This window comes from Enhydra lutris, unplaced genomic scaffold (genome assembly GCF_002288905.1).
Source record: "Enhydra lutris kenyoni isolate GAN:26980312 unplaced genomic scaffold, ASM228890v2 scaffoldscaffold17, whole genome shotgun sequence".
Classification (NCBI taxonomy): domain Eukaryota; kingdom Metazoa; phylum Chordata; class Mammalia; order Carnivora; family Mustelidae; genus Enhydra; species Enhydra lutris.
The window spans coordinates 46922892-46938232 of record NW_019154101.1 but is presented as its reverse complement, the minus strand read 5'-3'; the positions used below and the strand labels follow the sequence as shown (position 1 = coordinate 46938232).

The 15341-nt window shown below is 36.7% G+C and overlaps 1 protein-coding gene across 2 annotated transcripts in view; it reads right to left on the bottom strand.

Annotated features, from left to right (window-relative positions):
• Positions 1–2116: 2116 nt before the first annotated feature.
• The window catches only part of LOC111147848 (branched chain keto acid dehydrogenase E1 subunit beta), a 235381-nt gene continuing 222156 nt past the window's right edge, over positions 2117–15341 (bottom strand). Inside the window, exons 10-11 of one of the 2 annotated variants that reach the window (XM_022504098.1) lie at positions 3926–4074; positions 2117–2402 (exon numbers count right to left, since the gene is read on the bottom strand). In XM_022504098.1, the coding sequence (XP_022359806.1) occupies positions 3934–4074 (141 nt within the window). In that variant the 3' untranslated portion in view covers positions 2117–2402; positions 3926–3933. The other variant, XM_022504099.1, reaches the window with a different exon arrangement.

Here is a 15341-nt window from a genome sequence, read left to right as displayed (position 1 = left end):
CCACAGTTGTCCTCATGCTTGCTATTTCAAAACTGAGGAACAGGAAAAAAAAAAAAGCTAAGGGAAAATTCTTAAAAGAACAGATGAGTAGAAAAAAATAGTATTAAAAAGTATTAAAAGTATTAAAAAGATCTCTGGCAATTAACTTAAAATAAGTAACTAAAAGTATAAATAATATCAACTAAAAAAATAACTTCAGCTAAAACAATTATGTTCAAAAGAACCCATTAAGGCTCTGAGGTGGTTGAATACTGCCTATTTCCTACTCTGCTAGACTGACCACGTAAGTGAAGAGTTTCCTGCAAGGATGCCGCATGACTTCTGTGGATAGTGAAAAAAGCCAAAGGTAATACTGTGTTTGGGCATTTTAAACTCCAAATGTCCTGTATCATAAGTCAACAGGATTCCCTAAATGTTATCCAGACTTGCTGCTGACAACTACATCTTTTCCCAATTCTATAACATACAGGTGTTTCTATTTTTAAATCAAGGACAAGGCTTTATTTTTACCCAAACAAGTGCACTGGTTCTTTTTTTCCAGCCCATTGCTATAAAAATCTGTGATAAAGTGCATTTACTTTACCTCCAAGCTTCTGGCAATCTACAAATATTACTGTAGATTTCTGTATCCTCCAAATAGCTGATCAAAATAAACAGAACACAGCTTTTTTTAAGTTGTAGTTTTAAAGTAAAATAAACATTTGAATCATAAGAAAATATCCATTTGGTCTTTAAAGCGAAAGGAAAACACTCTATGACTCTGTTTCTCTGGTTTTTTAGGGAGGTGGATCTTTCTGCTGGTACTGGTGAGAACAAACTCTTCTGAAGTAATCTACAGAAGGGGTGGGCAGACTGGCTAGTACCACGTGCAAGGGACAGGCCCCCAAGATGAGGTGTCCTGCGAAGGGATTTCTGAGGCTGTTCAGGCCAGTCTCAAACTCAAAATGAAGGGCAGAGGAGGCAGATTAAGAAATGGGGGCCCTGGTAATATCCCCAACACAGAGGCTTCCTCTGGCCAGGGCTTTTTTTCTTTTTTAAGATTTTATATATTTATTTGAGAGAGAGAGAGAGAGAGAAATAAATTATATTTATTTGAGGGAAAAAAGTATGTGAGGAGGGGCAGTGGGAGAAGCAGACTCCCCACTGAGCAGGGAGCCTGACACGGGACTTAATCCCAGGACCCCAGGATCATGACAAAAGGCAGACGCTTAACTGACTGAGCCACCAAGCCGTCTTCTCAGGGCCTTTTGATGCTTCTAATCTTGTTTCTCTTTTCATCTACAAGTAATAGAAAGGACATGGAAAAAGATACTTGCTTTGAAAAATAATGGCAAAAAAAAAAAAAAAAAAACAGCTGTAGAAAAACTTGGCAATTTTATAAGAAAAGACAGGTTCATGCTGTCCATCTCCCAAAATTAGGAAGAGAGGCAGCAAGGATGATCCTGCCCCACCATGCTTTGGAAAAAAGTGAGTATGTCCATCAGTGCATCTTTTTTTTTTTTTTAAGATTTTATTTATTTATTTGACATACAGAGAGAGAGACCACAAGTAGGCAGAGAGGCAGGCAGAGAGAAAGGGGGAAGCAGGCTCCCTGCTGAGCAGAGAGCCTGATGCGGGACTCGATCCGACCCTGGGATCATAACCTGAGCCGAAGGCAGAGGCTTTAACTCACTGAGCCACCCAGGTGCCCATCTTTTTTTTTTTTTTTTTTTTTTTTTAATATTTTATTTATTTATTTGAGAGAGAGAGAGACAGTGATTGCAAGGGAGAGCTGGGAGTAGAGGGAGAAGCAGGATCCCACTGAGTAGGGAGCCTGATGTGGGGCTCAATCCCAGGACCCTTGGATCATGACCTGAGCTGAAGGCAGAGGCTTAACCACCTGTCACCCAGGTGCCCCCATCAGTACATCTTGTTGAGGTAAGAGGGAAGAACCAGGTAAAATATTCCAGAAGTTTCATCAACATACAACCATCTTAGCCATAAAGAATTATACTAAATATAATGTAACTGAAAATCAGCATTTCTAAGCATTTCACTTTCAGATTTAATTAACAAGTTAATCTATTACTCTGATAAGATTCTTTTAGCTAATGAAAAAAAGACACACACAAAAAAAGGCAGAATCTGATTTTGCTTTATTGAATACTACCCCATGCCCAATATTTACAGATGTAATTTGATGGAATTTATAAGTGAACCATTTTAAAAAGTTAATCTGAGATACTCTTAATGGAAATCATCAATTCATATGTGTTAATACAATAACTAATTAAAAATTTTCAGCCATTATCCAAGGTGGTTCAGTTAATAAAAACTCTATTTTCAAGAAGAGAGAAGTCTGAGGAAATAAAAAGGATTTTCAGAAAAATATTTCCATATCTAGTCACAATCTTCCAGTTGTTCTGTAAAAGAAATCAATAACAATTATAGACATTCCGACCACCATGAATTAAATATAGATTTCTCAACTGCATAACTCTTTTCCTTAATGCCATATTTAGCTTGAAGCATAGAAAAACTATTCTTCTTTTATCATGTTTTCAATAGGTTTACATATTTTTTATGTTTAAAAGAATTATATATCCAAATTTAAATCAGCACCTAAACTCTGTGGCCACACATTGTGATTACCTTGACTCTCCATTAGGGAGAGTCCATGGAAGGAAGAAGATGGACAAAAGAGATGGTATTCCTCTAACTAGTCCTAAGTGTGACTTACTGTAGAAACCAGTTGCTTTCACAGACATTAAGAGGACACCAGATACACAGCATCTCCCTCAGTGTATCTGGAAGAATACCGAGGATGTGTTGACTAATGGCTTGAACTTACATCTGGTACATTCTCAAAATAGAACTGCAAAAAATGGAAAGGGGGGGTGTCATAGTGGCAGATGGGAGGGCATTATTTTCTCTATCTGTACAAATTTAAAAGGTATCTCTCTGGTTTTCAATGGCCCAGGTTTACTCCTCAGACACAGAATTCAAGAATTACAGTATTTCTATCTTTAAGAAGTGTGGGCTTATGTTATTATACAGAACCTGGTCTCCCCTTTTTTTAAAAAGATGACAGGTCTTAAAAATGTATTATTATTATTTTTTAGACAATCTAGATATTAAAATGTAAATATCACATGCTAATACTAGAATATTAAATGTAAAATTTAATTCCAGCTATACGTTTCAAAATGCCAACATAAAATAAGGCAGTGTGTCAGTGATAGCAACTCCTTTCTATATTAAAACCTGAAAACTAAACAGTTTTTAATGATATTCATTTTTTGCTAGAAAATCACTGCTGAAGAGGCAGATAAGATAGAAAATCATAACAACTAAATGTCATTATCCACAATTTAAAAACATTCATTTGTCAAAAAGGATTCTGGAAATGGTGGTGGTGCTGGATTTTCTTTTATGTAAAAACTTCCCTATACATGATAAATAGGTTTTCTGCTCAACAAACCTATTTTCAGATAATATAAAGGCAAATTTCATGTTATGGATCATCATATAGTTTAAATTCACTGGAGTCCCAAACAATGTTGCTCAAAGGAACATTTTTCAATAACAGAAATTAACCCTATTCATGAACAATTTAAATGGCCAATAACAATATACAGAAATGAGGCTAAAGTTGGAAGAGTGGAGTAAGGTATATTTGCAAGCAAACCACAGCACAGAGTATCTTCGTCTTCATTGATTACTCCACATTAATATATGTACACATCTGTTTTATGGATATCAGATAAACATATATCTGATGCGTTTCTAACAAGTGTAAATATACCACTATAAATTTCCATTTTTTTTTCTTCAATCCACTTTTGTTCTGGAAATTGCCAACATGCTGATGACCGTAGCTCTTGGTTAATGGCACAGTCATATGAGTGACATACACTAGCTTTGTCAAAATGCAAGGCTGACTTACCAATACAGTCAATAGTTGATCATTTTTCGAAGTGCATCGTAACACTTCCATTTGTCTGGGATGTAGAATGGCTCGAAGATGTGAGGAAACGGTGTGTCATACCCACATACTCTTGATATAGGAGCTTCTAGGTTTAGGAAACATTCTTCCTACAGAGAAGAATACAGATAGTTCACTTCAAGAATATTTCTTTCTATTCAGAGAGATGAAACATTTCCACTTGAAATGTAATCCTAAAAAGAGAAAAAAGAAATGTAATTCTATCCAGGGGCATTAAAATAAATCAGTATATCGTAACGTTAAAAAAAAAAGGTTAAAAAATTAAGTGACATACGCAAGTTTGGCATGATCCCAGTTTTATTTAAAATGTCTTCATACATACATGCATTTATGTCTCCATGCATAGCTCTGGTTTAATCCTCTCTGGGAATATACCAAATGTGTTGTCCTATAAATTCAAATATAGGGCATGACAAAGTTGTAAGAAAATGCTCACAGGAAACTCTGCAGCTTGAAATTAGTGGTGGCATATGTTTTCTCTTGTTTCCTGTGCTTTTCAAATTTTATATATAATGGACATGTATTATTATCATAATAAATGTTTCTAATTACCCTACAGTCAGACTGAACTTCTAGCAGTTACTTAACCATGTTCTGGATTCTCTCATGGCCAGGCTTTTGTAGATGCTGATGGTTCCCTGGCCAATTCCCAGCCCAAGCCCATTGCTCTTTGCCTGACTGCTGTGTGCACATCTCTCAGATACCATGTTAAGATTTGCCTCTGCCAGGAAGCCTTCCCTGGTGGCACTTGCCCAACCTCACACCACTGACAGAGGGGTTTCTGCCCCGAGCTCTCACAGTACTGAACTGAGTAAGATCCACTGTAGTTGCTCAATTACCTGTCTCTCCTGAGAGACAATGAACTCCATGAGGCTAGAGGTCTGGTTCAAAAATATAAAATCCCAACCACACTTGAGGAATCCTACAGGAAATTATCTTCAGAGGAAAAAAAAAATTAGGTGACAAATTCAAACTTGAAAATAATTTTTAGAGAGTTTCAAAAAATCTAAAGACAGCTATGTGACTAAACTGTTCCTATGAAAATGATATTAACGTTACCCCTCACAGCTATTACTGCAAATAAAATCTTAGGTTTTTGCTAATAGTTGCCAGAGGGGAGGTGGGTATGGGGTTGGGTGAAATTGGTGTCAGGGAGAGGGAGATACAAGACTCCAGTTATAGAATGAGTTAAGTCATGGGACGAAAAAGCAAAGCACAGGGAATCCAGTCAATGATATTGTAACAGCGATGTAAAGGGACAGACAGTAGGTATGCCTACAAAGAAATAGCACAATATATAACTTGTCAAATCCCAAGTCGTACACCAGTAACATTGTGTGTCAGCTATACTAAAGACAATAACCAAAAACCAAAAAACCTCACACAACTTAAAGTTTTATAGGCATCTACTTCCTGCATTACCTTGCTTTACAAAGGATTTGAGGTCCACTTTTCCTTATATATTTTACTTAACTGTATTTTATTTTATTTTAATTGGCTTCTTAATACCATGCTTTATTTTGTTTAAGTTTTTATTTCAATTGCAGTTATGGTGTAATATGCATTTCAGGTGTACAATACAGTGAATCAACACCCGTACATCATCCCAAGCTCATCACAGCAAGTGTCTCCTTAATCAACTTCACCTATTTCACCCACCCCCTTCCCACCTGCCCTGGTAACCATCAGTGTGTTCTCTATAGTTAAGAATCTGTTCCTCAGTTTGCCTCTCTCTCTCTCTCTCATTTTTTTTTTTTCTGTCTCTTTGCTCACTTATTTGGTTTCTTAATTTCTACATAGGTGTGAAATCATATGGTTTCTTCCTTTCTCTATTTCACCTAGCATAAAACTCGCTAGCTCCATCCACATTGTTGCAAATGGCAACATTCCTTTTATGGCTATAAACTATAAACAATATAGTATTCGTGTGTGTGTGTGTGTGTGTGTGTGTGTGTGTGTGTGTGTGTTCACTCTTTGCAAGATACACCTGTGCGTTTGCATGAGCATAGAAAAAGGTCTGAAAGGTCTCTCTTGAACTATTACTAGTGGTCACCTTCTGAGGCCAGGAGTGGCAAAAAGGTGAGAAAGGGCTCTGGTTCATACTTAACATGTATTGTAATAGTTTTTACTAAACTATTTGTAATTAAATGTAATTCACATTTGTAATTAAATGACACTGACATAAAAGAGTAAAGAATACCTTCTTGTGTGAATAATGGTTACTATTTTACATTAGTTTTGTAACTTTGTATGTAGTGTTTCCTTAATTTGGAAACAATTATTCCACATTAAGTGGAGTGAAAGGATTTTAAATCATTATATATAAATATATAAAGCATATTTTAAAAGTCATGGAAGAAACTAAAGATGTACTAAATGTTGGCTAATTGGCTAAATTGGCTATTTAAATTAAAAAAATCATGGAAGATAACAGATACATAACAGAGGACTATGATTCAATTTTTTTTTAAGATTTTTTATTTATTTATTTGACAGACAGAGATCACAAGGAGGCAGAGAGGCAGGCAGAGAGAGAGGAGGAAGCAGGCTCCCCGCTGAGCAGAGAGCCCGATGTGGGGCTCGATCCCAGGACCCTAGGATCATGACCTGAGCCGAAGGCAGAGGCTTTAACCCACTGAGCCACCCAGGCGCCCCTACTATGATTCAATTTTATAAGGATATGCCCTGACCAATTGAAACAGTTTGACATTTTAATGCTTTGCTAACTGAAATATTATTAGAGAGACTGGCATTATTCCCTCTACAGACTTGTGTTAAAACGTGTTTTAAAAACACCAGAAAAAAAAAAATGCTTGGGTCAAACAGCTGCACAGAGTGAGTTCCTAATGAACTGTTTCATACACAAATGATTTATGTGTGGCTATATGTTTCTCTGGCAACCATCAAAACAGGGCATCCTTGTTCAACCTGTTTTTTTCATGCAGAAGCTGTACACACACACACACACACACACACACACACACACACACACTCTTACAAAAAATATTTGAATCTCAATGGCAGATTTGTAGATCAATGTACCAGATTAACCCTCTGAGAAGTATGTATCTCTATTTTATACCATATTATAATACTAGAACTACAGTAAACGTGTACCCTGAATTTCCAAGACCGTCCAGATTAATTGTATTCTTCTTTTCCACTGACTGTATAAGCATACTCATACTTTAAAGACTCTGATGATCTTTAATTCAGAAAAAGTAATCCACATAAAATTAGGAAGAAATAACGACCTCACCCACAGGGTTGTGAGGGTTACAGGTCATGGACGGCACAGGGGCTAACGTGGAAGAGACCATTTTCTGGTCTCTCTCCTCAGAGAGCGTATATATGGATCAGCTCAGTCCACAGGGAACCATTACAGATGTGAAGGTGAGGTTCCAAAGCGTACAGTCTAATATGTAACCGGGGACTTCAGAAGAGAACCCAGACAGGTGCCAAGAGAAAACTCTTCTCCAGCTACTCATAGTCCAAAGTTTCGCCATGGATCCCGTGAAAGAGGGCTGGAACCCTCACACTAGACCCCATGAGGGTTTTCATACATTTTGTTGTAGTGTGTGCTTTCACATAAACAGTCAGCTTAAGGAAAAATAGATATTCCTTCCAAAAGACTATTGTCTGAAATTCAAGTATATGGTATCCGAAATTTACTTTTGAATGTCTTTTTGTCATTGTGAGACTCCTCTTTCTAAAGCATGTTAATAATAGTAACCAGACAGAATTATATGTAATGAATTATATTTTATCTCATTTAATCATTCTCATAAATATATGAGGTGGGTATTATATTCCATTTCACAGATGAGGAAGTCAAGGTGAAAGAGCCTGGCCCAGGTCAAACAGCTACGTACACAGCCAATTAAGATTCCAACCTGACTACCAACCTGTGTTCCCAGTCATTCATCTGCAAAGTGACTGTTGAGGATAGTAATAACAGGAAAAAAACTAAAATAAAATAGGTAAAATGGTAAAACAGAAGGCAGGTGGGGATTAAGGTTTTTAAAACAGAACCTCGATAGAAATAAGGAGTTAAATTGAGCCTAAGACGCCTCTTCTGGGTATATATCAGGAAGGTAGAGACTAAGACATGTGAAGGTGTGAGCACACACTAAGCCTCAAAGAAACACATAGAGAAATAAACAGATGGTCCCGGGTCTCAGCAACCTCCTGAGCTGTCCTAAATGATTTAAATAAGCATCACTCAAATTGTTTATATATTAGCCATCTGGGTTGCTATGTGCATTATAACCAGAAAACGAAGCTGAGAGTCTGAAATGATAATTCCAAATCATAAAAACCATAAATGCAAGCAACATAAATTCTTTATTTGCCTATATTCTGCAACAAAACAAAGTTTTAAGTGTCTTATTCAGATTGCAGAGAAAAGAGCCTGTATATTTTTTAGCAGGTAAGAGAGAGTAAATCAAAATTAATTACAAAAGGACCCACTGTTGTTTTAAGAAAACTAAAATTATCAGTAGGTTTCCAAAAATTAAGTGTATTGCATTTAATCCTGTGTTTTGGTGAACATAATACCGAATATATACTGTGTGTATGTAAATGTGTACAGATTAGGGCTTTCATTCAAGACCTCCCAGCACTTAACCACATCTCCCCATTAGCGTTTTAAGTACATCAAGCGTAAATTCTCCCATCACAGGAATTACAGCACGGAAATCAGTTTCAGGCATTCCTCACTGTGCCTTCAGTCACTCTCCACAAATCTTTTCATTGTTTTTATGGCAAAGCTGTAGGATATAATTGATACAGCATGGAATCTGGAGTTCTATTTAAAGGGAATCTTTGTTTTCCTATGATTTAACTTCTCCGAGCCTCTGTCACTTAACAGCAAATTAGGGACATTAAAAATTCTGCTGTTATATTATCCTATTGTCTTGTAACACTATTGTTACTAGAGGCCTACTTGCCCCTCTAGATTGTACAGAGTGTCTGAAGAGGACCTGGTTTCAAGCTTGACATATCGTAGTGTTCAATTATTGCTAGGTTTTTGTTTCCCTCTTGGGATTTCCCAAGTTATAATAAACATAAGGTGTCTGAAATCACAGATCAAACCATCAATGAAGAAAAGATTCTGGTGTACAGAACGGTCAACACGGAATGGCTACCCTTGTTGGAGACTTACTCAGCCTTAAAAAATGTAAGGAAATACCACAAATAAGTTCGTGTCGTGTGAGGAGAGGGTGGGAATCACTGAGGTTATGAGGAGCCAGGCTGCTGGGCTAAGGCCTCAGGGAAAGGGAGAGTCCGGTGCTGCCCCCTGGTGGGGTTCAGGGAGCCTGGACACAAATTGCCAGTTCTTGGGGCGGGAATGATAGACAAATTGTGTGGCTAGATGAGGAAGTCAAGAGCTCTGGAAATAGTTAAAAAAAAAAATTTACCTCCCCTCCCCAAGAAGCACATAATTTCCAAGCAATGCTCCTATAGCAAATTAGGCTGTTGGTTACCTACTGGATGGTTTCAACCAGAAGAGTCCAATATAATTTAATGTAACCAAGGTATAGACACTGAAAAATAGCTAAGATAAAAGACCACTCAATATCATTTAATTTATTTTTAAAGCAATCATTTGGTCTTTATTTTTTAATTCAAGGCAATCCCAAGCTCGGATTTCTTTCTAGAGACAAATCTGGAAAAATTTTTATTCGGTTCTTCTAATGACAGAAAGTTGGAGACAGCCTATTGTGTTAGACCACATATTACCTTGAGTTGGAAGACTGTGAAGAAAAGTTTAAAGTGAGATAAGAACACTTTGGGTCTTTTATATATGTTCCTACTTTTCATAGCTGACATAGGCTGATTAAATTACTTAAGTTTCCCTGTAAAACTAATTTTTCTATACATTTAATGGAAAGTCAGAAAAGGAGGATGCTGTAATGAGAAACAAGTCGAAAAAGGCATACATTGTCTATGGGATTACCTGATAAATCAAAAATTTTACAATCTTCCTTGGAATAAGGAGAAACATTGGCTCACAACTTAATTCCAAAGTAATAACTTGGAAAATTAATTTTTTTAAAGATTTTATTTATTTATTTGACAGAGATGACAAGCAGGCAGAGAGGCAGGCGGGGGGCGGGGGGAGCAGGCTCCCTGCTGAGCAGAGAGCCCAATGCGGGGCTCGATCTGAGGACCCTGGGATTTTGACATGAGCCGAAGGAGAGGCTTTAACCCACTGAGCCACACAGGTGCCCCGGAAAATTAATTTTTAAATTATTTTGCAAACAAAAAGTTTCACATCATATAATCATTATTATGCCACCAACAACCCATTTAAGCTATGAGAATATATTTTGTTTCCAAGAGGAGATAGGATGCGGGTAAATTAAGCTCTAAATGTAGTGAGCACCGAACAAGATGTAGAGGTCATAGAGTTACCCTTTCTTCTCTAGGAGAAAAAAAAATTTAAGAAGCAACTTTACATGATTTGTGGATGTGTTCAGTTTTAAACCTAAATTCCAATACCATTTAGTCCTAATTTAGTTAAATTATTAAATTAACAATAAAAACAACAGAGATTTCACTTCTAAGTGCAAATAGTCATCTAGAGGTCATAATGAACAGTACAAGAGTTAAATTCTAAATATATGGGGAAAAAAAACCACAACATACCAAATGATGCAAACTCGATAGCGATAAAGTCAATGAACTTAGAGACTTGTATTTTGATTATAAGTTGAATAGTCTTATCTATGTAAGGCTAGACATCCCCCAGCTTCCCAATACTATCAGAGAATATTTGTTTTAAATTTATTTTAAATCTGCCCTGAAAACTAGCCCATAGCCAAAACATGAGCTTCAGCAGATGAGAAAAAATTATTCTGGTGTCTTGAATCACACTTCCTTAGTAAATGAGTCACAGAAACCTGTGAAGGCCCTATGCCAGCAGCTCGAAATTAATTTCATTACTGAATTAAATAAATACGTTTGCTAATCTAAAATATTATTTTTCATTTAAGATAATGGTTTAAATACTATGTTATCATGTTTTTAAAACTTAGCTTAGAAGACACAGTAGGCTGTACTGATTTTCTATGCAGCACAGACCTATGAAATTAATTCTTCAGACAGCACCGTCCCTAATCTGCCCTCGAACATCAAAACTATGCTTATTTTATTTTTCCGATACCTATGCACAGAAGATGCATTCAATAAACACTTGTTGATATGAGGTCTCTTGCTTTGAAAATACAGTGGAACCAGTGGAACTAAGTGAAACAGTATATGAAAAATAGCATTTTATCCAGCTTTCTCTAACACCTAAAACATTATAGTGAAGCCCACCTATTTCAGCAAAGCTTCTAGGTAAAATCATAATCTTGACTAAATTAAAAGCTGAGATCTCTCTGACTTAACTTCACTGAAATGTCTTCAGTATCTGAGCACTTAAAAAAAATTCCATTTCTTCCTCTTTAATGCAAATTACTAGCAATCTGGTACAATTTTTGTTTTCTGTGATTTCTCTAGCTAAAGAATGGGACTGAATTCTAAATGAGGATTTTCATTTAAATTCAAATTCCATTTTTAAAATGGACGCTTATATTCTGGTTAGAAATACTACATCTGAACTAAATGGGTTTCCCCGCATACAATCTAGCTACCTAAAACAAAGTTGGAGTATGATATTAAAATGTGCACAGAAATGATTCGTGGCTCAAATTCTATAGTTGTATTAGAATATAAACAGGTTAATATAAAATTATCTGTGAATCTCCATAGATTAACTGTAGAAACTGAAGTAGAACAAATTTTAAAAGCAAATGTAACATTAAAATTAACGACTTATTACATCATAGGGATTTTTCCTCTCAGAATGACGGTTTTGTAACTTTCACTGTTTTAAAATCAGAAACAAGTGAAAGTAAGTGATAACTCATTTCTATCACTTATAATGTTATCTAAGATCACTGTTTAAGAAAGTGCATGTGTTCGTTATGGCCCAGGGACCATATTAACTACTTGATAGGTATTAACTCATTTTGCTTTTCATAAAAACTAAATTAGCAGCCGTAAAGGCAAAAGTCGCACCCCATCCAAACCACTTTGGTTTCCCAGGTAAAACCTGTCAAGGTCTGGTTCGGCTTTCCAGCCTTCCCCCAGATACGGTCTGGAGCTGTGACCCACAGCTGCCGCGCCTTTCACCTGAAGAGCACAGGCGAGAAGCAGCAGCTAAAAAAAAGTTATTTCTCCCTTCCATCCTCCTGCCCATAAACATCGCTTTTATTTGCAGCCCTTGGTCTCCAAAGATGTCCCGAGGCTTTCAAAGTTGAAAAGCTAAAGTTAAAGTTCTTTTCAGACAACTATGGGCAAATTCTGACATTGACCACATACCGTGGCTACCATGCTTTTGTTAAAACAATTTATATTCAATGGGGTTGGGGGGGGGGAGAGAAAGGCAATGCTCTCAAATTTCCACAGACGCTGGAGCTTCTCAAATTTTATAGTTCAGAATTCTTCCCTATAGAAGCAAGCATCGGCAGCAGCAAATTTGGAAAGTGGAATTTCCTGAGAATGTGGGTGCTTAATGATAAACATAAGCGACTTGCTGCACCGGGGTCATCTCAGGAACAAACTGCTCTCTGTCAGGTAGGATTCTTGATTTTGTTTGGCAGCAGGAAACTTCAAATACAACTCTTAAGCAGCTTTCGATGATCTCACAAAGCATTCGGTTTTTCTGACTGTTGTTTTTTTTTTCCCCCATAAAATTATTCCTATAGCATTCTCACAGCACCAAATGGTGCTCAGAAGGCAGAAATCAATCCTGGCTGAAGCACCCTGATGAATCTTTTGTCTCGTGACACAGAAAATACATTCTTTCAGAATCTGGGAAACTGAACCTGCGCTAGGAAAATCTCTATTAGGATTCGTCACTGTCCCAATTCTGCAACCTGATTTTAAGTTTCAAGACTGGTCACAAAACGAAACTACTAGAATAAAGTGATTTCCCCCTATCTGGCACCATCTTTCTAAAAAGTTTGAGAAGCCAGATAAAGAACTGATGGCTAAAATATCTGTTATTGTACGAATGATCTCTTGTTACGATACAAAGTTTGTTTTTTGTTACTGCTTTTTCCTTCTTTTTAAATATGTCAAATTTCTAGTTTATGTTTATGTTTAAATGCTAAATGAAAAAAAAAGTAAAAACTAAATGCTAAATTGTTAAATGTAAAAAAGGCAAGGGAAAGGAAAAAGATCAACTTTATTTTATCTACGTAATGCCAGAAGAGACGTGTCAATGTTTTTACTGAAATTAAACGCACTTTTTTTTTTTTTAAAGTTAATCTTGGGTGTCATAGCAACACAGCCTTTAAGCTTGGTTTTGCTGAATGAATAAATCAGACCAAGTTGTTTTTCAGCAATTTAATTCTGGTCACTAGATCACTACAGTTTTACTAAGAAAAGCACAACAGAAATTAATGTCCTAAGGCTATCATCAATTATCAGGGAGATGTAGTCAAAAATTTGTTGATTGGATCCCAACAGTAGCAGCACTCCCAAAATTTAATAATTGAACTAATTTACAAAGCAAACAAGTTTTTGGCAGGAATCTCTGACCTAAGTAAGAAAAGGCTTGTTAGTGTTCTCATTATTTACATGCAGACGACTTTTACTAATACAAGGAGTTCAACCTTCTCATTCAACAAATCTAGCATTTGTAATTATTGTCTGTATCCAATTAAAATACAATGCAGAACCCAAAATCTATTTTCCTCTTTGCTGCACTTACGTATCTATGTTTCTGCCTTTAAAGTTGGTTAACATTTCCTACAAAGAAGCTTTTCAGAGTTAATGTCTATGTAGCTGCATAGACACATTTTCAGAATTTCCAGAATCAAGAGATAGTTCAGAATTAGAGGAAAAATACACGTGCCTTTTTAATGCCCATAATTGGATAAATATGTGTGCTGAAGATGAATTAAGATGAATCTACTTCTCACAAAGTCTGTATTGCATGCTCACTGTGGACAGACTTCTAATTAGCCTGATAAAACTATAGATACACTAGTGTAATGTGGTTTAACAATAACTAGGACCTGGTTCTGGATACTTTTATAGTTAAGTGAAAAAAATATTAAAAATGCTGAAGGTACCGTTTGTAGATGAACTAAATTTATGTAGTTTCTTTAAAAGGGTGATGTTCACACAGTTTATTGAGATAGACCAAAGCATTCACTTACTATTTTTTAATCTACCTGTCTGAGGATGAGTGCTACAAAAATTCAATCAGGTCCCTCAATTAGGAATCAGGCTAAAACACACAGCAGGGATTCTCCACCCCACCCTCCCCCCACCCAGAGATCACAGGAGCTTCCCCACTGGTCACATACCACAGACAACGATGTGCCTAAGCACATATGGACACAAACAAATAATTCTGTGTTTAATCAACAAATCCTCATGAATATTCTGAGACAAAACACAGAGGCCTACTGGAAAAGCAATGTATTTGTCCACATGCCTCTCACTTCAGGAAGAGGTATAGGTACACACAGAGAACAAACAGCCAGACATTAACTACATAGTACCCAAAGAGACGTTCTTACTTCCTAATAAATAAGTACAATTGTTTATATAGTCTCAATCCTTTCAGTGACTCTGTGAGGTGGTGACAAGTGAACAGAGGCTGGCAGAGGTTAGGGGAGGTGGCCAAGATCGCACAGGTGCACACGGTTCTGCTGGGACATGAACCAGCTCCCCTGCTTACTCTTGGGTGCACGCTCCAGGGCTTTCGATTTAAAAGTGCACAGGAGAGTATGGGTTGAAGAGAAGGCAAAATGTTTATTTAGTGCTACCATTACACCTGTGAAACAGAAACTGGTGGAATTGCCTACTTGTTCATGCAAGTCCAATCCATACATACTTTTTAATAAAAGGCTTAGCAGTTTAGTGTCTTTGGGGGTCAGGGGTCACTAGGGAAGAGATGGGTCTCTAGAGTTACAGTAGGTTCAGCACAGATTGAGAGGTTTGGCTTCTTTTAAATATTTGTTGGGGAGAAGATGAAAAAATGAGGGGAAGGAAGGACACGAGTGGAACTTTTTTCTATGATGGGCTTGCTTGAGTGCGGGGCATAAATTGCCCCTTTGAGTTCTGAAGCTGATTTTGAATTCTGAGAGAAAAAGTGGATGTTCAACCAATAGTGCGCTGTAAGCTTCAAGTTGCTTCTACCCTAAGATTCAAGAAAAGCAATTCAGTGCTTCACCAGGAAATGAAACTTACTTCCTTTCATTTCTTTATCTATAGGAAAATCTAGATTTAACTTAAGTAGCTAAGTAATTTGATAAGAATGTGACAGCTTTTTTTTTTTTTTTTTTTTTTT